Here is a 26,044-nt window from a genome sequence, read left to right as displayed (position 1 = left end):
AGCCTGGAGAACGAGCATTTAAATGAACATATTCTAAGTAGTGGTTCTTTCATCAATTTCGTTCTCGTTTAAAGGTCACTACAACGTGTTTTAAGTAGGTAAACTAAATGTTGACGTCGAAATATAACTTACTTATTGCTTCTGTTCTAAAGAAGGAAAAGAAGGACAAACGAGCGTAAGGCGGTACGGGTCACCTGGTGTTAAGTGATCACCACCGCCTACATTCTCTTGCATTACCAGAGGAATCACAGGAGCGTTCCCAGCCCTTAAGGAAGGTGTACACGCTTTTTTTGAAGGTAACCATGTCGTATCGTCCGCATACACCGCCGCACAAGGAAGTTCATTCCACAGCTTTGTAGTACGTAGAAGAAAGCTCCTTGAAAACCGTGTGTTCACTGTGGAGGACCACCACACATTCAGATGGTGGGGATGATATCCTAACTTGTGGCGTGTCGTGCGAAGGTGGAATTCGGCGGCAGGAATCAGCTGAAACAGCTTGTTGGAACACTCCCCATGATAAATGTGGTAGAGGACACTCAATGAAGCGATGTCTCTACGCAACGCCAAGTGATCCAGCTGTTCACAGAGCACTGGGTCCCCGACAATTCCAGCTGCTCTGCGTTGCACGTGGTCAAATGGATCCAGCTGATACTGGGGTGAGCCAGACCAGAGATGACAGCAATACGCCATATGAGGCCGGACCTACGCATTGAATAGCGCTAGAATGTGGGCCGGCTTGAAGTATTGCTGTGCTTTATTTATGACTGGCCGCGGAATTGGCAATCACTCGAGATATCGAAACCCAGAATTCAGATACTAGGCGAGGCTGTAAGGGAAGTGTTGTCGAAGAGCGGTGAAATACAAATGTGGTTTATTTTGGTGGTAAACGCGCAAACTTGAGTCTTTTGCTGGTTATATTGGACAAGGTTCAATTTACCTCATTCCACGACCTCAAGAGAGGACTCGATAGAAGCAAGCTAGCACTGGTCGACGATTTCCTTAGACACCTGCATGGCCCGTGTACACGGCATCGCCCGTGCTGTCGTCTGCATAACAATGTATGTTGGAGGTGTCCAACATATCATTGATATGCAGAAGAAACAGTGTGGGAGATAGCACACAGCCTTGGGGCACTCCAGTGTTCACGGGCTTGGGATTCGAGCAATAACCGTCGATAACGACCTGTATGCTGCGCCCAGTGAGGAAGCTGGAGGTCCACTTGTATAAGCTCTCGAAAAGCCCAAATGATGGAAATTTTGCGAGAAGCACCTTGTGCCATACACAATCAAAGGCCTTCGCTATATCCAAGCTAACTGCCAGGCCTTCCGCCTTGCTTTTGATAGCCCCCACCCATCTATGTGTTAGGAGTACCAGAAGATAATAATAATAAACTTTATTGGCAACATAATTACACTGCTAAAACTAGGTCATAAATTATAATACAATAACCTTTAACAAACAAGTAATTTTAACATAATATATTAAACTAAAATTATAAGTTAAGCAAACTAAACTTAAACTATAAAAACAACTAAAAATAATTATAACAGACCAAGTAAAATTAATATAAATAAAACAATTAGATCGAGGAGCATTGCTATCACGTTAGTATTGCCAATCGGAGGCCCACTCAGTATACGTCGAGCCTTCAGAGCCTCGACACTGATTTTCAGTAGGCACCGTGTTTCGCAGCACGGAGAGCGACTGCGATATACAAATACCACCTACATCTACAATTACAATTTAAATACATATTTCTACACTAAAAGCAAAACTTTATAACTATATTAGCAAAATGAATAAAATATGACACTATTCTGATGTTTATAATTTATTATAACACAGCTACCGTCATAGTATATTGTTGAAAAATGTAAACTCCGTGGACACAGGATATAATGAGACTAAGAAGAAATAAAAATAAATGTGGCCATAACAAAAAGGTAACATTAATTTAATTTCAAATATTTTCAGAATAATTAGGCGTATAATATTATACATTAAATTTGTAAAGATCCAGGGTGTTTCAAGTAATGCTACTTTATGTATGGTTATGGTTTGTAAAGTGGCTTTGATCCAGTTCATTTCAGCCCTGTTACACTGCGACCAATGTGATCTATTGTGATAGCCACTGTTAACTTAATAGCTCACTGTAAACATTGATTCTTTTCATGAATCTTATTATGTCTTTTGCAGTGAGCTGACGTATCGCAAATGGTTGAAGAATTGGACTTCCCAAAGAAATGCTACGTTCACGCATTATAGGACCACATTCAGAGAGAATGTGTAGCGGGGTTTCATCTGCCCTATTACAGAATCTACATGCTCTGCAATCTCTGAGACCTAAGATTGAGAGGTGTTTGCTACTTTATGTATTATAAATAATCAATAACCCATAAGTCTTAGAAAAACCAGTAACTTAAATTTATAATACATACTTTATAATACTACTTTATGTATTATAAATTTAAGTTACTGTTTTTACTAAGACTTATGGGTTATTGATTGCTTATTTGTTTCTGAAATAAAAGAGTCTTATATTTAAATTTGAAACGCGAAGTTGTTTTCAGGTCACAAAGAGGAGGTGGCAAGTCCTTCCAACATTTAGTGGCTGTAAACTTGAAACTACCTCGGAAAGATGCACTCCTGTGTAATGGCATTTGTAATCTATACATAGATGCTCTTGTGACGTATTCACTAGTATTATCTTTCAACCAATGTAATTTACTATAAAGGTATGGCGGCACTTTATACTTTATAATATTGAGCATACGATAATCCATTTTTAAAATTTTATTATTATTTAAATAAGGTGTTACGTGAGCACGCCGTGGAATGTCGAAGCAATAGCGTGCACATGCGTTTTGTACACGTTGTATTAAATTCTTAGTATGTGCAAGTAAGCGTGGCCCTACTACTGTATCAGCATAATTTAACTTGGATAAGACCAGGGCTTTGCATAGCTTAATGCGCTCCACCGGTAAAATAAAATCTCTGATGCGATAAAGAATCTTTAAACGGTAGAAGCAATCCTGAGAAATATTTAGAACGTGTTTTTTGAAACGAAGCCTTTTATACATTAGAACCCCCAGATTGCGCGCCTCGGTAACTCGTTGTATACGCTCTCCCTTTATTTGTATGTCAGTCGTATGTGATATTGCCTTTATTTGCCGTTCGGTACCAAGTATCATGAATTTTGTTTTACTCGAATTTAGGACTAGGCAATTCGATTCTGACCATTGTACGATACGTTCTAAGTCGTTATTTAGTTCTACCATAGCTGAACGTGTATTTTCTGGCTTAAATGAAATATATAATTGTATATCATCTACGTATATATGATAATTGCAGTGTTTTATTTCCTTTATATCCGCAGTGTAAATAATAAATAAGATAGGGCCTAATATAGATCCTTGCGGAACACCTCTTCCAACCTCACTACAGTCTGACCGATCGACGTTGCCGTTCTCATACTCGTCTTACATCTACTACTTGCGTGCGATTTTTCATATAACTTTTGAACCATAATAATGTTGCTGTGGAAAAACCATAATATGACAGAAGCAACGATACATTTAAACAGTCTAATACCCTAGTATAGTCCAGAAGCACTAACATAGAATCCTCTCCTTTATCCTGAGCAGTCAAAATGTCATCAACTACATTAATGAGAGCGGTTGCGGTACCTCTCTGTTTCCTAAACCCGGACTGCAGATCTGGTAAGATGTTATTTGATTCCCGATAAGTTCTCAGTTGTTCAGACTACTTTTTCTAATATTTTAGACAGGCATAGTAATATGCTGATAGGCCGTATGTCCTTAAGGTTATTTGGGTTATTAGTTTTTGGGATAGGCTTGATGATGGCCTGACGCCACTTGCTTGGAAAAGTACTAGTTAAAATTGACGTGTTCCCTATTTTGGTTATTGTTTGCAAGGTGTCACAGTGCAAGTTGTCAATATCACCTACCGATTGACCATGACTACTCAATAGGTGACCCTCTAGGCATACCAAGAGCTGGTGGTTAATTATGCTCTCCCAGATTTTGGAGAGCAGGGAGGTAATAGCCACAGGCCTGTAGTTTGCCGGATCTGAACTGTCTCCTTTTTTTATGGATCGGATGGACAAGGGCTGACTTTCATGAGTCAGGGACTACGCCTTTTGTATATGAGTGCTGGAATAAACGCGTTAGTACCGGCGTCAACTCAGGGGCACACGTTCTAAGCACGATTGGAGAAATGCCATCCAGCCCGCTCAAGTTCCTGACGTCCAACGAAAACAGCGCTCGCCTAACAGTTTTCTGTCTGAACTGTACTTCAAGCATACAGCTCTGACACGGCGGGATGGTCGGCGGTGTTGTTCCGTTGTCGTCAAGAGTCGAGTTGGAGGCAAAAAGAGCGCACAGGAGATCGGCTTTCTCTTTTGCCGTATAGGCCGGGGTGTCATTCCTCATGTGCAACGGCGGCAGGGACGGCTGATTGAAGTTTAACGGCTGAAGAAGCTTTAACTGACGCATCGAACCAGGGCTTGATCTACCACCGATCGGTACTACAGAGCTTGGTATAAAAATATCCATGCCCTGTAGTATCACATCGGCTACTGTAACGGCGCAGGCATAACTTACTTATTGCTTCTGTTCTGAAGAAGGAATGGAGGACAAACGAGCGTACGGCGGTACGGGTCACCTGGTGTTAAGTGATCACCGCCACCCACAATCTCTTGCAACACCAGAGGAATCACCGGAGCGTTCCCGGCCTTTAAGGAAGGAGTGCGCGCTGTTTTTAAGGTACCTACCCATCGTTACAAGGATGCTCATCCCACAGCTTTGTAGTACGTGGAAGTAGATAGACCTCGTAAGCAACTTGTTTACATCTCTTGTTATTGTAGGTATTTTATATTATTTACTATTCCGCTTCATTGGAGAACAATCCTTAGAAGTATAAAATATAGGTAAGACGATATCTTTTCATTAAGTAACTAAGCGTTCAAAGTGAATATATATTTAAGATATATATATATATATTAAGAGACAACAACTGCGAGTGTCTTATTAATTGTTATATAATATATTAAATAGGTAGTAAGAACTGACAGCTGGAACGTATTATAAATTATTTATGGAAATAAGTAAACTTGTGTTTTGAACCCTGATTTTGTAATATTACATCATGGACTATATAATTAAGTATTATTTAATACTTAGTCTATTATCACAAAATAAAGTGGTTTGGCAATAAAAATACTGTAATTTATCAATTACATTTATTCGTAAAACTTAAAATATGTAATATATGTAAGAAATTATAATTTACTAAAAATGTACTAATTTTACAAATATTCATATATCTACGTCTTATTCATAGAAAAATCGACGTCAAGACACGCCTGAAAGAAGCGAAGCTTTACAGTATAAAGCGGAGGTGCTCCAAATTTGTTTATATGGGTACATACTAGATATTAGGTGTTAGTGTCTCATAGCGAATTAAAGAGAGCGACGCGTCTGGAGGTACCCGAACATTTACCTTCTGTAGAGTGCTGACTACTAACAAGGACGACTTTATACGATGCGAGCGGGAACATACGATTAAAACCGGTATACAACGGCTGCACGGAACAAAACTAGGTAATTTTTACAAAGGTAATAACTTCTGAAACGACCCGAAGCTCTCGTTTTTTCACTATTAACGGACCTTCGAGCCGCTCGCCGCGCGTACTGTCTACTCTAGCTTAGCGTCTGATTTTCGTTAGACGAGAACGTCAGATTAGGGACCATTATAATAAGTAACTATTTAATACCCTAGTGTTATGTGTTATTCATATTTCTTCACGTAGTTGTGATAGTAATTAATTATTAGTAAAAACTGGTACTCGTGAAAATTATATTTTGTTTCCACCGCAAGATTTATTTAACATTCTTACAGAGATATATAATATGCAAACGGTGATTCTCGAACATCTTGTAACGGTACTAAATGTGACGTTATGTTGAACGCTAAAGAGGCTTAGCTCGGTTAGAGATGTCTCGGGGCGAGCTGCCTGAACGTCCGTATAAACGCTTCGCTTCAAATGCCTATAAAAGGTATATATAATATTACATTAGTTGAAAGAAGTTTGAATCCTATCGAACGTTCCATTTTATAAACCTTTTTTTTTGGTTTTGTTCGTCCATCTGGACAGGCAAAGGGGTCAAAAGCCCATACAGCCATATTTCATAAACCACCGAAAGCTAATATGCCTCTACATTATATTATCTTAATTTATTTACTGGCACAGGATGCAAGTCCATAATGTTAGAATGTTACCATCATCTTGATTAAGTCTCTAAATAAAATAAGTTCAACAACTGTCAAACAGATTGTTATCAAAATATTAAACAAAATAAAGAATTTCAAATTAACACAGGAAACTTCAATTGAATGCTGGGACGACAATATTATCGTCGATATTATTAACTCGGTATGAGGTTCTATGCCTTCGGCTTACATGATTCGATTTTAGTTACAGCGGATATAAATAAATAGAAGTCGATAAGTTCAAATTTTAAGTGAATTTCATTTATCAATCGAAATTTAACGTTGGACTTCGGCTTGATACTACACTACTGTACACTGACTGACGTAGAAAAACCTTTGTCAAATACGAAACAGCTGACCGACAGACGTCGCCCTTTTATTGTTATCGAAGGCTAAAAATAGGTTTATAGAATTATTCTAGCTTCTATAAATCACATTTACTTTATCGGAGAGGTAATAAGGGTTTTAGCTCTAATATGGGATTATAAATACAGTTATAAAACAATTAACGTTTTAAGCGTCCAATAAGTCATTCACTTAAAAACAAGACAACAAACATTTACCACTTTGATACTATAATAGGTATTATTACAAGATTTATCAATATATTATGCATATTACACAGGAATTAGGTACTTATACATACTATACCTTCCTACTAAAGTAAAATATTTAAGGGTGCAACCAGTAGGTACTAAATAGTTTTCGAAGGCGTTTATTCAGACTGTTTGGAAGAAAGATGAGTTGTGCATTAGGCACTCTACACTGAGGATTTAACATAAATAATAATAATATACCTACACATTCCGTATGGCAGATATGAAGCAGTATAAACAAAAGTGAATAGCTCAGGATCGACAGAAGTAGGTACCTACTTACCTAGACTAGGCATTTCAAAATACTTTAACTTGTTTGGAAAATGAGTTGAATCTTACTAGACTTCAGTAATAGTAATATAATAGTAATAAAAACGAGTGGTGTGCTCTATTTTTTAGCTAAAGTAGTTGCTCGATTATCACCAGTACTTGGTGTGGCCAGGTTGACATATGCGTGTGACGGCCAATCCTGGGCGCGCGCCTCCATTATACCCATACATGATGCAGCGCTGGTTTCGGGCCCGCTGTAACTATACGCTCGCCCACTTGTTGATAACGAATGCACTGATATAACCTGTTGGAATACACAAAATTAAATCTTATCCCGACGGAATAATGAAATGTAAGATCTACGAAAGAAATAACGCTAAATTGAATTTGATTGTTAGCTTGGTTAAACTGATTTTTTTCTAATTTATAAATATTATTATAATGGAGGGAATACTATCTCAAACTCAAGTCTAACTTCGTAAATATAAAAAAGTATACCTGCTATGTATGTATTCAGTGTTTTATAGCTAGATCTCAACTTTACCGAGAAGGGCAGAATCAAAGCAAACAAAAGAAAGAGATCAAGCACAACTAGAACGGACAAGTGTCTCACGTAACGGAAAGTGAAAAACCTTCATGAACAACTGGCATAACAGAGGTCCGTTGCCAACTTTTGAAGTGAGATACCTCGAATGTTGCTGAGTGAAATTTCGCGTAAAAATGTAAACTCCAGTAGTGAAATTCGGTGGCTGTGAGTAACCAGAACAAATTCTCAAACACTTCCTGTGATAGTGACCGGTAAATGTTACTGGGAAGCCTTGCCTAGAAGACCGAGAACTTCACCTGGCTTCAGAGGCTTAAAGTGAACTGTAGTGTCACCTCACTAAGATGACTAAGCATACTAGAGGCGAATATTTATTTCCCTTCCTGTGATATATCGTTATTTCCTACAAGTTTGCCGGTACATACTATGGCAGTATAGAGGGTGTGAGGTTGCCAACAATTGCAGACAGAGAACGCGTATGTATCTTCCTCATAGGAAACTCGGACGTACTCGCGTAACCAATGCGGTGTTCCAAAAATGGTGGCACAAATAAGTGGCGGCACCTACGTCTCTAGAGCTAAGTGGATGTCAACAATATATAATATATTACAGTTACCCGAGAATGATGATGGAGCAGGGGATGACTCTCGCTAGATGAGGCATCTCCATCGCCATCTAACGTCCTGCCACTAAAGCCTTGTGTCATGTGGAGGAATATTAGCATAGCCACCACCAACACTGCTGCATATACGAAAATCTCTGTAGCCTGTTCAAAACAGTAGGTATGAGTAAATAATATTGAGTAATTAGAAATTCGCTAAAATTTAAATGTATTTTATTATTATTTAATGTCATTTTTATTAAATTTTAATTTGGAACATTAATAATGCAGAATTTGTAATCTCGTGTGAAATTATTATACACTAGTTATATTATATTTTTTAAAGTTTATATTTAAGAAATAAACTGCCTATAAAGTGCTTTAATTATTTCCGGGAAGTGAACTTTGATAAAAAAAAGTGTGTGTATACTTAGAAGAAGTTAATCGTCTTTGGCGTAACAAAACAAATCCCTAAAATTATTTATTCGTCATGCTATTCTACGTTTATAGAAAGATCAAAATTGTCAAATTCGCGAAATAAATTATTGAATATTAACGAATACGGCTGTATTGGCTTGAACCCTTTGCCTGTCCTAATAATGGACGAAGAAACCAAAAAATTTAATTAATGTCGCAAACGTCAGAAAATTTCTGAATTTTGTTTTTTATAGTTGTCGTTGTGCGCGCGCAACGTAATAGTCAGAGAAGTTTAACTTCAAAAAGGTACAAACGTTACTATGTTTTGCTTTTGTTTATGTAATTTTCCAGTTAAAAACCTATTTAAATATGATTTAAATATTCTTTTAATGTATTTTGGTTTGTTTTGGTCTTGTGAACAATGCTCTAATTTAAATAAAACAAACAGTCAATGTAATTTGTCAGAAATGTGTAAAGGACATATTTTACTAACCAATCTGTAACAAACCTTTGTGTAACAATGATGCGCGCGCGCATCTTAAAATTTCAATCTCATCATAACGCGCCTAAAGAAGTTTAACTTCAAAAAAAAACTACAATCATAATATCAATCTTTTCTATCATTTAGTTAGGTACTTACATTCTTAAAAGATGGATGTTTGAAGTCGGTATTCTTTTGTTTTTTTTTCTAATTTCTATTAACTTATTGGATTCGGAAATTAATTAAAGAAAATCAAGACCACGCATAAATACGTTCACATCTTCAAGAATACTTATAAGTATGTAGCAACGAAAAAGTAGTACCTAAATGTTACGAGATACAATACCATTTCAATTTAAAGGGTAATTGTATACAGAAAAAGTTTATCTCATGATAATTCTAATAAGCTCAAATATGGGTAGAATGTTTGGTCCCGATCCTTACGGCTTCATCACTAAATCAATGTGATGGTACTGTTTTCTTTCCCTTTGAATTTGGCGATTTATAGTCTATTCTCGTCGTTGATCTATTATAGTCGTTTACTAGCCGCGAAATACTTACCTTTAAAAAGTTCCGAGTGGCAATACTTTCTTTGAAATACATACAGGCTTTGGAAGTGAAAATTTTGTGTTTTCATTGGATTTAGGTGTTTTTGTACGAACTGATGTGTAAAAATCATTATTTACAAAAAGAATGCTCACTCTCGATTCGAACACTTGAGCCTGCGTGATGATAATGACTATTAGATTCCCCACCGCAACTGACACGTACCACGCAGCTATAGTAATTGTCTTCATACTTTTTGGAGCCTGAAATTATACTTAAATGAATAACAGTTTTAAAACAATAACAGATATTTATATAATACCTATCGGTAGCCACTTGAGCCTTGTACGAAATGCAGATACTTACGTGATCATATTCGCGTAACTCAAGCAAGTAGAGTATTTGTCACCAACTTTAACACATACTCGACGTTTACTCAAGTAACTAAAAAGCGATACTAATAGAGTTAATTTCAATGAACTCAGCACTCTGAATAGAAAGTAGAATTCAATAGTCTTATGCCATCACTAAAATTTAGTAACGTCAGGACCATAACATTGCAAGGCGTGTGTCATGTAAGTCAAAAGCCAAATTGAAATGAATCTGGAAGTGAATGGTCTACAATAAATTAATGCACATGTTGCTGCACTAATTCGTCGGAAAAGGATGAGGGTAAAGGTGACGGAATATTCCAGAGATAGACCGATTTAATATATATGAGAATACGTATTACTTGAGTTCGTTGAGTATGTTATCTAAGTCAGTTAGAAATATAAAATGAATTATCTATATAAATATAACAGATTTCCACGTATATAGTCACTCATCACGATATCTCTGGAACCATAAGGCGTAGAGACTTGAAATTTGGTAGGAATATTCCTTTCGCCGAGTAGAGATCAGCTAAGAACCGATTTTACAAAATTCCACCCGCAAGAGTTTTTTTTATTATGAACAGGACAACGTCTGTCGGGTCAGCCAGTTGGTAATATAGTGATTTAAAACCTGCGTGAAAGAGAACTCCAGACCAGAGACAGCGAACATTATCTCGGCTACGGAAATAAGGAGGTATTGGGGGACGATCCAGGCGAGGTGTAGCTCGTTCGGTGGGTTCGGCGCGTGTAACACCGCCGCATCCAGGCGCCCTAAGCGTTCCCGCAGAGATAGCACGTACACACCCCCTGGCCGCAGGTATCCCTCGCCCGAACCTGCTACCAGCCCGCTCGCACTATTAGCGTGCCACCGGAACCTGCCACAAGTTTTTACAATAAGTTCAACCGTTCCGTATCTCTAATATTAATCGAATATGAATCGGTTTTTTTATATTATTTCATGAAAATTAGGGACGAGACGAGCAGGACGTTAAGCTGACGGTAATTGATACGCAATGCCCATTACAATGCAGTGCCGCTCTGGATTCTTGAAAAACACAAAAATTCTGAGCGGCACTACAATCGCTCTCATCAACTTGAGACGTAAGATGTTAAGTCTTATTTGCCCAGAAATTTCACTAGCTACGGCGCCCGGCCCGGTATAACAATATGTATATTTAAAATATTACAAAGTGAAGTAAGTAAATAAGAGAGGGCCTATAAAAATTTGTATATATGGTTTCTGCCATATTTGTTTTTAAATGAAACAAGAGAGGTCGTGGATTTCCCCATATTGTAATTATTATTTGTAGTTATAGCAGCATTAGTAATATACACACTCTGTGTAAAATTAAGGCTGCCTTTCTTACTCTTGCCTTTTATGAGATACAGTGCGTTGACAGATAAATCGACGGACAGGTGACCAAATGGTAATAGGGTTCCCCTTGGACTTCAACTATTAATGGCGATGGTTGGCCTCTTTAAATTGTAGATCAACCTTCTAATTTATTATCATGTTAAAAATACAATTGTATTTGTAACTAAACCTGACATGAGTAATAACTCCGAAAATAATTATCAGTTTTCATATAACAAGTTAGTGTCCAATAATCTATGAAAATGTACATTCTAATGGTTTAATACTAACTTATTGGGTAAGTGCAGTAAGCTAGGTGAGAACCTAACCTAACAGAACCCTTGGTGTGGTAGTTTCACACTATTACTAACGGCTGTTCCCAATATACTATCTAAAGATAGAGATAAATTACTACCTTCTACTGTCAATTATTAGCTGTCAATAATCTGAACCTGTCCCAATATACCTGATATGTCATTCTTATCGCCTTATATTGTGACGCGTGATTTGCAATTTCCATACAAACTTCTATCACTGGTAAACTATACGTCTTCCCATTGACAGACATCGTGTATGGATAAGGTGAGTTACCGTCGATAAGTTTATTGGGACAGAAAGGTCAACGATAGTTACGATTTTTATTTTGAGTCAGAGATAGACTGAATATTGGGAACGGCCGTAAGACACCACAGCGGACTGTTTCTCATAAAGTGCAATAGTTAAACTTTAGTTTTGTTGCTATAGCAACTAATAATAAATCACAAAATGGAAGATTCCAAATAAATTAAGGTGTCAAATTATATAATTTTTATCACAGCAATGTGTTACGTATGTTGTAAAATAATAGACAATTGAGGAAATAATGGTAATGTTTAAAAAATTTCTATTATAAAATTGAATGATACAGACTTTCCCGGTTGTAAGCACATATATGCCGACTCGCCAATGTGATTTATAGGTTCATTAGACACATAGTAAATGTCACTCAGCCTCCTATCCGTCTCCACTGTTATAGTCACGTTTTTGTTTGGTCCAGTATCACCTATATATACAACCCTGAAACGTGAAAAATATTACCTTTACTATCTTTACCTATGCCTTTCTGTGGCTAATTAAGATTTGAAAGGAGTTGGAAAGATCCTGGAATACATTGAGAAGTTTTCATTTCATATTTTGTATAAACCTTTAAGATGTAACATAACTCAGCCACCATGCTTATCTATAATCTGCGCAATTTTTATCTCTTTCTAGTCTTACCTCCCTATAAGACATTAATTTGATGGTCTTAGAAGTGATTTAATAAAATCGAGTCTCTTATTTATACATGCTAATGAGTAATCCGATCAAGTACAGAAAAATCTTATATCTTCGGTAAAAAACATAATAAAACACGAATTGGAAGGCTCATCCCTTTAATGTAAAATACTCACTTCAATTTAGGTTTCCCAGTCAGCGATTTCATAAACGGATTCGGATCCATATAATATAAAGATAATTTGTCTTCTGAATTCTGTCCGATCACTACAGGCATGAACTGTAAAATAATAATCACAGGTTGTTGTTTTCTTTTCTTGTTACTATTGTAAAGACAACTACCTTGTTCATAATAAAATCACTTATCTCAGTTATTAGCCTATATTAGATAATACGTGTTTGAGGTCTGTTGAACGTTCGATAAAATTCATTATCCAAATGTTGTAAGTTTTCTTATTAGCCTACACGAGTCTTATATACATGATACACGTGTCGAATTGTTTTAAGATAAATCTTAGCGGAAATAACACGCAATAAATCTTTAAAATATTTGAATAATTATGGATTTCCGCAAAATTACGAAGATTTCAATAAATTTTCTTAAGAATCTTTATTCTTAATAATTTCTTATACCTCCGATTACTTATATGCTTCTATTTGGTTTTATTTAATTTATTTCATGACCAAATATCCTTCTATCATATGCAATATTATCACTTCGGAGAAAAAAAACGCATTTTTAACTATTCTTCGAGGGTTAGCCGTGCAAAATACTTAGAAATTTTTAAAAAGTTTCAAGGACCGATAACAATACAGTATTTTTTCCAATTAAGTTTTACATAATTAACAGAATCCAAAAGATAATATAAAATTAAGACACATACATATTAATAAAAAAGTAAATTTATAAGTAATTTTAATGCTGTTTTGAGACTATTAAAGAAGAAAATTACAGTATGGATGGTGGTGAGTGGGGATCACTTACCATGAGATTGTAAGTGTGACCCGTAGGCAAATGTTACAACTTTGGAACTGTGTGTGCATACTTTTTAAATCAACTAGCTCTTTAAAGCTTTAATGTGTTTAAAAATATAGTTTTCCTTTTTTATATCTACGTATATTGGATGTTTTTGTAAATTAACCCAAAATTAGTAATAAATAGTAACCATTCCTGCGACCGTCCTCAATTGCGAAGTTACTATATGCCTCTTCATTACACGGCCCGCGCAGGCTGTCGGACATTTAACAGTAATCGTATAGAGGCCATGCTCGAGTGGTGACATCAGGGCAGTTCCCAATTCCTCTACTGGTGCAACACCCTCACCGCGGACTCCAACTTCGATAGGACAGGCCAAGGAGTTCAACAGGACCAGTCCAGTTTGGTGATGTCCGGGCACTTGGAGAGTCGAACGCTAATAGAAAGAGAATATAAAATACAAAAGAAGATAGAAAGAACGACAGAATAGTAATGTTGCCTCAACAAGTTCTCTTGATGTCTTTTAACTTCACATTCAAAAGATTTTAAAATATAATCAAAGTAAAACGATAATTTACACAGGCACACACAGGCTTAGATATTTTCCACCTTACCAAAAATAAATTTATTTTGAATGTTAAAAATATATTGTTAAACAAAGATGACATCAGTCAAACCACCTAATTTATTAAAAAAACACCCATAATAACAACACACTACACACCCAAACACACACACACACAGAAAACACGATATTATGCGTACATTTATTTTTTCTTCCTTGCTCGCTTTGCTATATTTGTTTTATCTCGAGTAGATTATTTATGAATTCATGATTATATTTTTGTATTTGCCTATGTAATATTATAAAATCACTGTTGGTCAATGATCTGTACTTTATTACCTAGCTAATAAGAGATGTAATGTGCTGTAGATTTTATGAAAGAAATAAATAAAAAAATAAAATTATTATGAATGATGGTGTCATTCATAGTCCTCTTTAGAATATTGAATATTTTTATAACAACACAAGATCTCAGCAGATTGTATTCTATCTATTCTATTTGTTATAAATTAAGAATGTGTCCAACTACCTAATGCTTTTATTAATTTATAATTTATCTTATACTGTGCCACATCTAGTAACTATCAAATATTATTTCTACATATCAAACATTTAGATATTACTAGTTGACCCGGCAAACGTTGTTTTGCCATATAATTTATTTTTAGTGTTCGACGGTTTTTTTTCCAACGTATTTTACAAATACAACCAGGGACGTGCATATCATAAAGGCAATCAGGCAGTGCCTACCTTGTTATGAAGGTAAGTAAATAGAGCACTAATGTTACAGTTAATTTACTACCTATGGTAGGCAGTATACAGACTGCATGTACGAAGCAAGCAGCGTTTCATACAACTTATGTCGTGCTGTCGGACTAATACGCAACTACAACTAGTTAGATCTACAGTGCCTAGCATGCTAGAAAACCAATGCACGCCCCTGAATACAATTACTATGAAAAAGTATTTTCATTTTCTGGGTTAATATACAGGGTGTCCCAAAGTTATGGGACATGAAGGGAAAGTACCTTAAATATAGTAGATATGGTATTTTACTGAAAGAAGACTTTATGTTATTTTTAAAAGTTAATAATTCTGCATTCAAAGATCTTCTAAAAATTACTTGCCTCGTCTGGGAATCGAACCGACTTAAATGTAAAAAAACACTCCTAATTTAATATAAAAATACACTCCTAATTAGATATGAGAAAGTAGTCAATTAAGTGGGTATTTTTTTGTAAATTAATTAATTTAATGCTCAAAATGTGATCCCTCCTGTCTTACGGAAATCGCCAATCTTTTAATGAGTCCGCTGCCTTTTGATTTTCTTATCATTTTATGGTGAATACTCGATATGATATGGCACAATTCTGTTTGTAACTTGCCCACGTTCTCGTATCGCTTTTAAACTAAAAAAAACTATGCTATAAAGTATTTTAATTATGAAGTGAGTACTTATTTAGGAATAATCAATGCTATCTATAGTATGATAATTTTCAAACGTCGTCGTCGGCAGTAAATAACTTTCTTGAAATTTTAACTCAAACATTTTACGTTGCTCCTTTCTTTTAAAATACTATGTTACTTAAGAATAGTTATTGGTTTTTGGCCATTCTTTTGATTGGCATCATAAAAGTAGGGGTGTTTTTTTTTACAATTAAGTCGGTTCGAGGCACAGACAGGGCAAGTAATTTTCAGAAAATTTTGGAAATGCAGAATTACTAACTTTTAAAAATAACATAAAGTCTTCTTTCAGTAAAATACCTACGATATTTAAGGTACTTTCCCTTCATGTCCAATAACTCTGGGATACCCTGTATATCATATATTTGACACTCACAAAAATTTGAATTTCTATTAGTAATAGAATTTTTAAAATCGGTTTAGTAGATCCAGTGATAAAGGCCGGCAATGCTCTTGTGATTTCTCAGGTGTTGCAAATGAATGTGGGCGGCGGTGATCACTTAACACCAGGTGACCCATACGCTCTTTAGTCCTCCTTTTCCATAAAAAAACCCTCTAGAAAATTTGATAATTATTTTAAACAATAGAAAGTATTTCCTTTTTTATTAAGATAAGTCATTCTTATCACGAATCTCTTCTTATGATTTACAATGATTGTCTGTACTCGTAAAACATTCCTATAGTATAGAATTACTAGGCGAAGCCATATTAGCCATTATTTGTCTGTACGTCGCAGTTATTAAATATCATATAATATAAAACCAGTTAAAAAGTGTTTCTCATTTCTGGGATATATATCTTTCGAACGTGTTGTAGAAGCTGACTAAAATCCTGTATAGAAATATTTTAATTTTGAATTTATTTAACATAAAGTTCGGGTAACACACACCTCAATTCCAATTTGTAAGATCCCGGCAGAGAAGAATGCCAATGCTGCTAAGATTCCACCAGAAAACATTTTCTGCAGCGGTGGCAGCTCGGGCAGAAGAGGCCACGCACCTCCAGGACATATCGGAATCATAAGCAGCACCATGGCGGGGTTCATCACTTGCAGCTGATCCGGCATCAACGTTACACCGAACAATTCACTTCGAAGTCTCGAAGCTTGAAAGGTCCATCGCGATCCCTATACATAAATTTTAACTTTTTATCTGTACCTGAGTGACGTAATCCGTCACTGAAACAAATAGTTTGTGGGACACTTCCACAACAGCTTAGGTTGCATTTATTGTTGGGCGGACGGTCAGTGCAGGCGTCGGTCGTACCCGTACGCGCGTGTACAATTGCGAAGAAAAATTAATCCATTATTAATAATGAATAACAGGTTAACCTCTTTAATGTAAACGCCCAACATATAAAATATACAATATATTTATACATATAAAACATATAAATTATTTATGTTTTACTTTATTCCTTCAAAATGTATAGTTTAATGTATTTACAACTATAAGAATATGTAAGAAGGTTTAATGTATTGGTCAAATTTCATGTTAAATATACAACATGTTCTACCTATGATATTATCAATATATTATGGTGTCTGAATCGAAATCACTGACGTAGATCAGGTGCGGCCTTTAAAAAACTGCATTTTTTTTGGTTACATAGAGTGTACCTTGTTAATATCTGAAGAATAAGATATTGATTACATATCTAAACAATAGAATTTTGAAGGTCGACGAGGTGCATGGCAGGATATCTCCTGGGACTCCCTCAATATGGGGGTCACACAAGGGTCTAATCCTGGGCAGTTCGTCTTCCTTATCTATATAAATGTTCTTCGTAATCATAAAGAAAAAAACATAAAATAGTATTGTTTGCGAATGCAGATGACACTTCACTAATATTCAAAGTGAAAAGAAACCAATTTATGTATGATGAAGTAAACGATATTCTACCTGACATCGTGTACTGGTTCAGCGCTAATTACCTATTGGTAAATAAATTATATACAAAATTTACCGTACCAAATGTCAGTAAAAGTAGATGCAAGTGTTTTGTTAATTGTCGAGGTGATGAAACCGGTGAAATATGCTATATTTCTTGGCATTACTCTGGATTCCAAATTACAATAGGGCCCTCGTATTCAAGGATTGGTGAACAAACTTAGTTCTGCAGTATACGCGGTCTATTTATAACCTATAAGCATAATATTAACACCAGGAACAGTCATAAACTTATAATGCCTGCTACTCGGCTAAGTCGAATTAGTAAGTCTTTTGCGGGGTGATGCATGAAGCATATAGCTTTTACAACAAGATCCCAGAATGTTTTCAAAACAAATGTATTTCGAAATAAAAAAGAATTGTTAAAAATGTTTGTGTGGTTATGTTTACTATAACGTAAATGAGTTTCTTAATAATACTACTGACTGGGAATGGAGCGATCGCCCTCAGGTTATTAAATAATAAGTTTAATTGTACGATATTACGTTGTAACCATATTTTATATGAAAAAAAAGGCGCCCGCTGTTCTTGCGCACATTCTTCTCAACTCTGAGGAATACTTTTTGGAAAGGGTGGTAGTTTTTGACTTTGAAGAAGTGGTATCTATCAAATACTATTTTGAATAAAAATATTTAAATTTGAATAGCTCAAATATGAATCACAATTATTTAACTAACATTAACACATAGTTTAACTTTAATTACCTACTGTGAAATTAGACGTCCACGCAAATGAAACTGGACCTTATTGTTTATTAATTATAAAGTATACTTTACTTTGTTTAATGGTAGTCCAAACCTGCTGATCGAAGAGTGACCAAAATATCGGTACCGGCAGATACAAGTAAAGGATCGAACAGACAACTTTCATGTCTGCTACCAGCTTTTCACCATACTTCTCGATGGCGTAGTCGAGCCAATGCTCGCGTGGAGCGCCATCGGAACTATTGTCATGTTGCATTCGCTTCCTCAATGCAAACTGTAATTAAAAAATAGTGATCATCCTAATTTGAAGCTTCAAACTATCTTAATATTAAATATATTTCAGAAGGAACAATTGGCGTTAGTTTTACTTATGTTATTGAGGCTGAAATAATTAGTTTTTGGAATTTTGGATTCATTGTTTCTCTGAAATATATTACGCGCGGTGATCTAATACGATTTGAATGCGGTATTCACTGATGTATTTTGGCAAGATCCTAGTAATATTTAGACATGCTTGTTTCACACAGTCTGCAAAGTTTTTTTATATATACTTACTTGATATTTAGTGTTCTTATCGATAGCCACCGACCGACAAGCCCCAGGGTATTTATTCGTGGTAATGGCAATTAATAGCATTTGCCCAATATGACAGTAATTTCAAGCTCTAAGATGACTCATAAACGAAATGCGAGGATTTTAATCTAATTTCGCAGGCTTTTCGAACCCGTTACGTCTTTAGATTTACTTAAGTATCTTCTCAGTGAAGTTTACATCTACATCATGTTTCACGTTGAATGTTCCGAAGAGCCACTGAATTCATCAAAACATCACAGTTACTCTATCATTTTAAATCCCATCTTCATCATCTCGATAATTTATTATTTTAATGAAATTACTTGCGAAGTGTTCGCGTGGAAGAAATACAGCGTGGAATCCATCAAAAAATGGCATATTAGAATAAAAAAATATAATAGGTTGCAACATGAAAGTTCTATTATACTTTTTTATATTGGATGAATATTAATTCATCCATATACTATCTATGAAATTTTATGTTATTGGGCATATACTATAAAATTTAAAATAACTAGACAAAAGTGACGTGTATATATGTGATCATATTGTGTTATATAAGAATAAATAATTCCCATTTCCCACCAGTATATCGTATATTATGTAATAAGATGATCCGAACTAAAGTCTATGGAAAAAATCTTTTATGATATACAAATAGAGTTAAAAAAATTAAGGTCAATAATTAAATAGTCTCCCTTTAAGTTAATATGCTATATATTAAGCTGTGTATCACTCACCCACGCACAAGACATAAACTTTAATGTGACGGTATCGCGAGGCTGTTTTATTCTGTACCATGGCTTTCCAGCAACAAATATTACTGAAATATTTAAAGTGTGTTAAACACCTCCAATAAAGTACACGAATAACAAAGAGCCATTCCATCATTAAGATACCAGTCAATATATACAGCGTGGCGCTATTATTCGTCAAAAATATATTCTAAAATATTAACTAACTAACTAACTATTCTTCAAGTAAGTACCACGAAAACATCACGGGTTCATATGGGTACAGAGAGCCATTGATTTCATTTTCAATGTTAAATTTTTTGTGGTAGGTATATATGTACATTTCTTACAGCTCTTGAGGCAGTTCGTTAATGTAATCTGGTATTAGGTAATTGACAGTTCTCTTCCCATATTTTTAATTTTTAATAACTAAGTAATATTTGTGATTTTAAATATCAAGTTGTCGTAAGGCCAAAAGTCTATTTTATCAATTAACAGGTTGGGATTATTAATTTCGGTTAAAATAGAAAATTTTAAAAGCTTTTTCACTATCATCATCACATTCGTAACATAATGTCCAAAGAGCTGATCATAATTTTCCTTATTTTTATTTAGTACATGTTTTGGTACAATTGTAGTCTTATATTCTTCAATAGTAATCTTAACTGCAGGTTATAAATATCTTTCAAGTTTGATTTTCAGGATGAGCAAACATTCGTTATATGTGGGCCCCAGTTAAATCTGTCATCGATTAGTATGTACACTTAAGTTTGCACTTGTTATTTTTTTTAAACGAACAGGTTTTTCGATTGTTTAATGTCAAACCTTCTTCGTGTGCCCATTTACAGAGTTGATTAAAATTATATTGCAAGATGTACTGGGCTTGCTTATCGGTTTTTTGAGTTACTAGTAAGCAAGTGTCATCTGGTACAAATTGGTATACAGTTCTCTCGATTATTATGATAACCATATCAAAGTCGAAAGTCAAATAAATTTTATTCAATTAGGCTTAAACTAAGCGCTTTAGCGTCACTACAAATATTTCTTTTAAATTACTGAATTTACAATATCTTCGTATAAGTTGAGCTCGTGAGAAGAACATATAAGAAAGCCAACGGCTGGTCATTTTTAAATCATGCCGCTCACCCTTCTTGTAAATAGGCCGAATTACGCCAAGACATAGACTGATGTAGTCAAGCACTGATTTAGAAGGTGTGTTATGACAGGCATTAGATGTGAAGACATATATTTTATATCATTAGGTGTAATTCTGTCGTAACCAGAACTTTTTCTATCATTTATATGCATAATTATACGTTGAACATCTTTTTCACGTGCCTGTTCTAATCTAATTTAGTTAGAAGTTATTGGTGTATTTTCATAAAAACCAGTTCAACATTTGCAAGTCACAGCGATTGATAATACTTTTTTGTCAAATTCCTTGGCAAAATTATATGATAAACTAAGTGGAGATGGCTTAAAATGCTTAATATTTATATCATCAATAGATTTAACAATTTTTCCTGTGAGTTTATTAACTATTTTCCAAATTTGCTCGTTAGTTTTTACATAAGTATGTCGGATTTCATCTGTCTATTTTCGATTTCGATTCGACAAACCGGCTTTGTTTCTTTATAAATTATATATCAATCTCTGTTCCGAATTATTTTCATTGTCGCTTGGATCATTAAAACGGGGAGGTTTGTTCCAGTCAATACTGCACAACCTGTTTTCCAACTTGTTGTTATCTATTCTTGTAACCAGCTGGCGAGATTGACTCATCGCCCCTGCACCATACGTTGAGGAATGCACAACAAGTTAAGCAGTATCGTCTAGAATGATTTTAACTAGCGCTGGTACCGATGGTTCATGTTTCTAATAAAAATATGATAAAAGTATATCAAGGCGTTTTTCAATTCGTGTAAATTGATTTATGCCTGAATAAAATCCTAATTCTGATAGAGTATTCAAATGATATAATAGGACTGTATTTTTTAATGCCTAAGTTTATATCACCAATGATTACACAGTCATTTTTGGGTTGTATTTTAAGGGATGAAAGGAAAGAGAAAAATTTAAAGAAATAAACATTTTGACTGTTGCTTCTCAATATATTTTTGATAATATTTTATATGTTTATAAGCACATTGAGGAATTTGCTAGAAACTGTTACAATGATAATGTCAACACGAGGAACAAACATAAACTTGTTATGCCTACTACTCGGCTAAGTCGAGTTAGAGTGTTCAAAAGTACCTACGATATACAAAAGAATTGTTAAAAAACATTTATGTGGTAAAGTTTATAATATAAATGACCTTCTTAATAATTCCACAGGTTGAGATTCAGGCTATTAAATAGTAAGTTTAATTGTACAATATTACTTTGTAAACATATTTTTTGATGAAAAAAATACCCGCTGAGTTTTTTGCGCCCATTCTTCTCAAGTTTGAGGTATTTTTTTTGGAATGGGTTGTAGTTTTAGACTTTCAATAAGTGATGTCACATCCTATTTTGAATAAAAATACATATTTGAATTTGAATTAATAAATCTTTGCTATAATCCGGCCGTCTATGCCGCACATATTCCTAATTTATAACCATAATTTACGACTAGCTCCCCTGTGATGCATTCAAAATATCTAGATGAGTTGTATACCTCCACCTCAAAAATATTACTCAACGAATGACTGATAAAATAGGATTAAAAATCACTGAACGTCAAAAACTACCCATTCGGATAAATTTGGCCTCAGACCTGAGAAGAACTCGTTACTCTGAGACATGAGATATAAAGTCTCATTAGCCCAGTAATTTCAATAAGTTCAGTTATGCAAAAAAGCCTCCCACTGGTACTTTTTACTAGTATAGAAAGAAGAAGACGGATTTTGATATTTAATAGTACTCAGCAATATTTAAAGCTAACCAATTGATATAAGAACTAGAAGCGATGGGAATCCGAAGCCGAGTGCATAACATGTGTCATCTCCAAAGCACATGAAACTGCGCCTGAGAGTTGGTGTCACGATTGTGCCCATGAAACCACCCAGGTTCACGATGCAGTAGAACGTCGAAAAGAACTTCTGCAACCGCCGAGTTTCTTGCGGCAGGCGAAACTAGAAAACAATCAAATTAAGAATTGATTTAGATCTGATAATAATTAAAAAATCTATTATTTATATTTATGTTTTAACTAACTAACTACGTCTTTTTGCAAATGAAACTCAATTGAATATCACGTTCACACCTGGTCCCCACCGAAGGCGGCTACGCAGGGCTTGATCCCGCCCGTTCCAGTTGCGATCAAAGCCAGACCAATCATTGAAGTGATCCTGCAATATTGAACATACTTAAAGAATTTACCAAAAACTGGCTCCTTCTGTTGTGGACAGAAACAAAAGCTGTTCCAATTGTCGCGATACAATACTCTGTGAACGGCGTCGCTCCATTGTGTGTCTTCTAATGCATGTATGGGCAGTGCTCCGAGGAGCTGTTTGACCTGATACCTGCCATCATTTCCATCACAGACGATACTATATGGGTACTGTCACAAAAAACGCGCACAAAATTTAAAAAAACCTCCGCTCTATTTACTCTATTTGTACTCTGATTTTCCTCCTCTTTCATAAAAAAAGGTCTATACAAAAATTGGTCAGCATGCTTTTTACATTTATAGTAATTTTTAAGTTTGAATCGTACAACCTTTAAGCGGATTAGGAAAAACGTAATGTTTATCTTACTATCATAGTACTGCTAGCTACAAATGGTTCCTATATATTTTTTTAAGAATAAGTAATTAAGAAGAAGTTTTTATGAAACCATTGTGATAATACTTACGTAGGTGGCAACATTAGAACCGGTATGGCTGAACAACAAGTCAATATCGTGCCCACTAGGTATATTATTGAAAAGTACAGAATCACTCTGAAATTAATGTAATTATATTATAGTTTTGAATTACTACGCTACAACTACATAAAATAGTCTGGGGTTGTCAGTTTTTAGACTTACGACACGGTACAGTTTACTGATGAAAATTTACGTACACCTAATAGGTGGTACTATTTTCCATTAACCCGATGAATGAAAAAGCGTCTGCATGCACGCGGGGGAGGGGTGGTTCAATGACAATTCTAGTCTATACAGGGAAAAACTAAAAAAATCGATGCAGTAATCCACCATCAGACCCACCAGATATGCGAAGGGTTATTTTATTTCCTTTTTTTTAATGTAACCTTTTTACTTTCATCAAAGCCAGCCAGATGCAAATAGTATACAGCAAAAGAGAATTCATCACAAAATTAAACATACTATAGGCGAAAAGATTTTTACCGAGCTATTATATTATGCACTTACTTGTATCTACCAATAAAGTTATCAGCCAACAAAGCACCCATCAGAGGCATCGTATAGCACATCATAATAAAGATGTGGTATACAACTGTTGCAGCGTTTTCATGTAGACAGAGAACATTACGCAAATAGAGTGATAGGATCGCTGAAATATTGTCAGTACTACTATAATCTTAATTAGTAATCAAACATAAAATATTCTGCTGCTAGTTGTCTTCCTTTCTTAGCACTGTATTGTCGTCGCAGTAATAACAATGTATGTACCTATATATAAAGGCTGATAGGCAAATTAGTGACCCCTACGTGATTCTTGCTGACGTGATTGTCAGTTATAAGGATCGTGCTTAGAACTTGTAACACTGAGTTGACGCTGCAGCTGGTGCTAACGTGTATATTCCGGCACTCATAGTCAAAAGGCGTATTCCTTGACTCTTGAAAATCAGCTCTTGTCCATGCGATCCAATAAAAGGAGACAGTTCGGATCCGGCAAATGATAGGCCTATAGCTATTATCTCCTTGCTCTCCAAAATCATGGAGAGCATAATTAAACGACAGCTCTTAACTAGAGGGTCACCAGTTGATCAACGACCGACGGAACGTCTGTCGGCATGGTCGGTTGGCAGGCAATCTTCTGGTAGACCTAACACATAGATAGGTGGCGGCTATCGAAAGCAAGGAAGAAGGTCTGGCAGTTAGCCTGGACATAGCGAAGTCCTTAATCGTGTATGGCACAAACCGCTTCTCTAAAAACTTCGATCATTTTGCCTTCTCGAGAGTTATTAACTCTGGAGGTCCATTTGCATTAGCAAATGGACCTCCAGCTTCCTCACTAGGCGCAGCATACAGGTCGTTCGCGACGGTTATTGCGGGAACCCGAAACCTGTGAACGCTGGAGTGCTCTAAGGTTGTGTGCTATCTCTTACACTTTTTTTCTACATATCAATGATATGCAGACGACAGGACTGGTAATGCCGTATACACGGGCAATGCAGATCTCTCTCGGGAAATCGTCGACCAGTGCGGAAAGAAACTTCTATCCAGTCCTCTCTTGAGGTCGCGGAACCATTTTAAATATCCATTTTTCGTATCACCGCTCTTGGAAAACCCTTAAAGCCTCGCCTAGTATTGGCGTACTGGGTCTCGAAATCTCGGGCCAATTTCGCAGTCATCTTTCCACGACTTATATTCTAGTATTAGAGTGTCTTGATTAACTGTTTCACCTGATTTCTGTTGCCAAATTCATCCTTTGCACGACACGCCACAACTTAAGATATCATCACCACCATCTGGATGTGTGGCGTTCCTTCACAGCGCAGTTTGCAAGGAACTTTTTCCGCGTACAACAAAGCTGTAGAATGATCTTCCTTGCACAGTGTTTCCGAGACGATACGACATGGGTACCTTCAACAATAGCATGTACACCTTCGTAAAAGGGCGTCAAAGCTCCTGCTATTACTCTGGTGTTGCAAGATGTGGGCGGCGGTGATCACTTAACACTAACTGACCGTATGCTGTTTTGTCCACCTTTTCCACGAAAAAAATAATATAAAACATAAAAATACGTGCGCTTTAATAAATGGTAGTGAAGTCAAGATTGTCTAAAAATTTGTCAATGAATTGCTATTTTCGTAGATTAATTTTTGCCATAAATTTTTCTTCATAAATTTGATCAGTATATCATTATATTATGGGTACTGTAATACTATTCTTTTGTTAATTTTAAATAGCGTTTTGAGAGCATATGTATCTGACAAAATTACTGGAATATTCATAGGGAATATTAAAATTACAAGTTATTACGGAAACTGTAATTTTATGCTTTCTAATTAATTTTGAAACATCAACTGATCTAATAATTCATGCTAAATCATAACTTACTTCTCAGACCACAAAACGAAAATCTCTCGCAGAATTCTGTCGCTATAATACAATATATAGATGTAGGGTTGTTGTACATTTCTGTGACATCTATTTAAAAACTATTTTTCTTAATTTAAC

The 26,044-nt window shown here is 35.4% G+C and overlaps 1 protein-coding gene across 3 annotated transcripts; it reads right to left on the bottom strand.

Moving 5' to 3' along the window:
* Nucleotides 1-5,273: 5,273 nt before the first annotated feature.
* LOC126978530 (solute carrier family 15 member 1-like) lies at nt 5,274-26,044 on the bottom strand. Of its 3 annotated transcripts, none has more exons than XM_050827444.1 (15): nt 25,925-26,044; nt 24,050-24,191; nt 23,531-23,617; nt 22,941-23,025; nt 22,620-22,809; nt 19,700-19,782; nt 18,481-18,660; nt 16,623-16,859; nt 13,895-14,140; nt 12,905-13,008; nt 12,384-12,530; nt 10,752-10,995; nt 9,902-10,009; nt 8,318-8,467; nt 5,274-7,461 (listed from the first exon to the last, which is right to left on the bottom strand). In XM_050827444.1, the coding sequence occupies exons 1-15, from the start codon at nt 26,001-26,003 to the stop codon at nt 7,276-7,278; spliced, it is 2,268 nt and encodes a 755-aa protein (XP_050683401.1). In that variant the 5' UTR covers nt 26,004-26,044; the 3' UTR covers nt 5,274-7,275. The 3 variants fall into 3 exon arrangements, 2 of the variants coding, with proteins under 2 accessions (XP_050683401.1, XP_050683402.1); XR_007732632.1 differs by having other exon boundaries at nt 7,323-7,461; nt 10,752-10,954; XM_050827445.1 differs by lacking the exons at nt 19,700-19,782; nt 22,941-23,025; nt 23,531-23,617; nt 24,050-24,191; nt 25,925-26,044 and having other exon boundaries at nt 22,620-22,730.

Source organism: Leptidea sinapis, chromosome Z, assembly GCF_905404315.1.
Source record: "Leptidea sinapis chromosome Z, ilLepSina1.1, whole genome shotgun sequence".
NCBI classification, from domain to species: Eukaryota; Metazoa; Arthropoda; class Insecta; order Lepidoptera; family Pieridae; genus Leptidea; species Leptidea sinapis.
Note: the sequence above shows the minus strand (reverse complement) of the source record. Positions and strands in the feature narration are given on the sequence as shown.

Excerpts from the sequence above, each read along its gene's own strand:
- LOC126978530 (XM_050827444.1), bottom strand. The coding sequence starts at position 26,003 with ATGTACAACAACCCTACATCTATATATTGTATTATAGCGACAGAATTC. Across the intron at positions 23,618-24,049 it reads AACTTTATTGGTAGATACAA|AGTGATTCTGTACTTTTCAA; the intron begins GTAAGTGCATAA and ends CATTAATTTCAG. Across the intron at positions 8,468-9,901 it reads CTCAAGTGTTCGAATCGAGA|GCTACAGAGATTTTCGTATA; the intron begins GTGAGCATTCTT and ends TGTTTTGAACAG.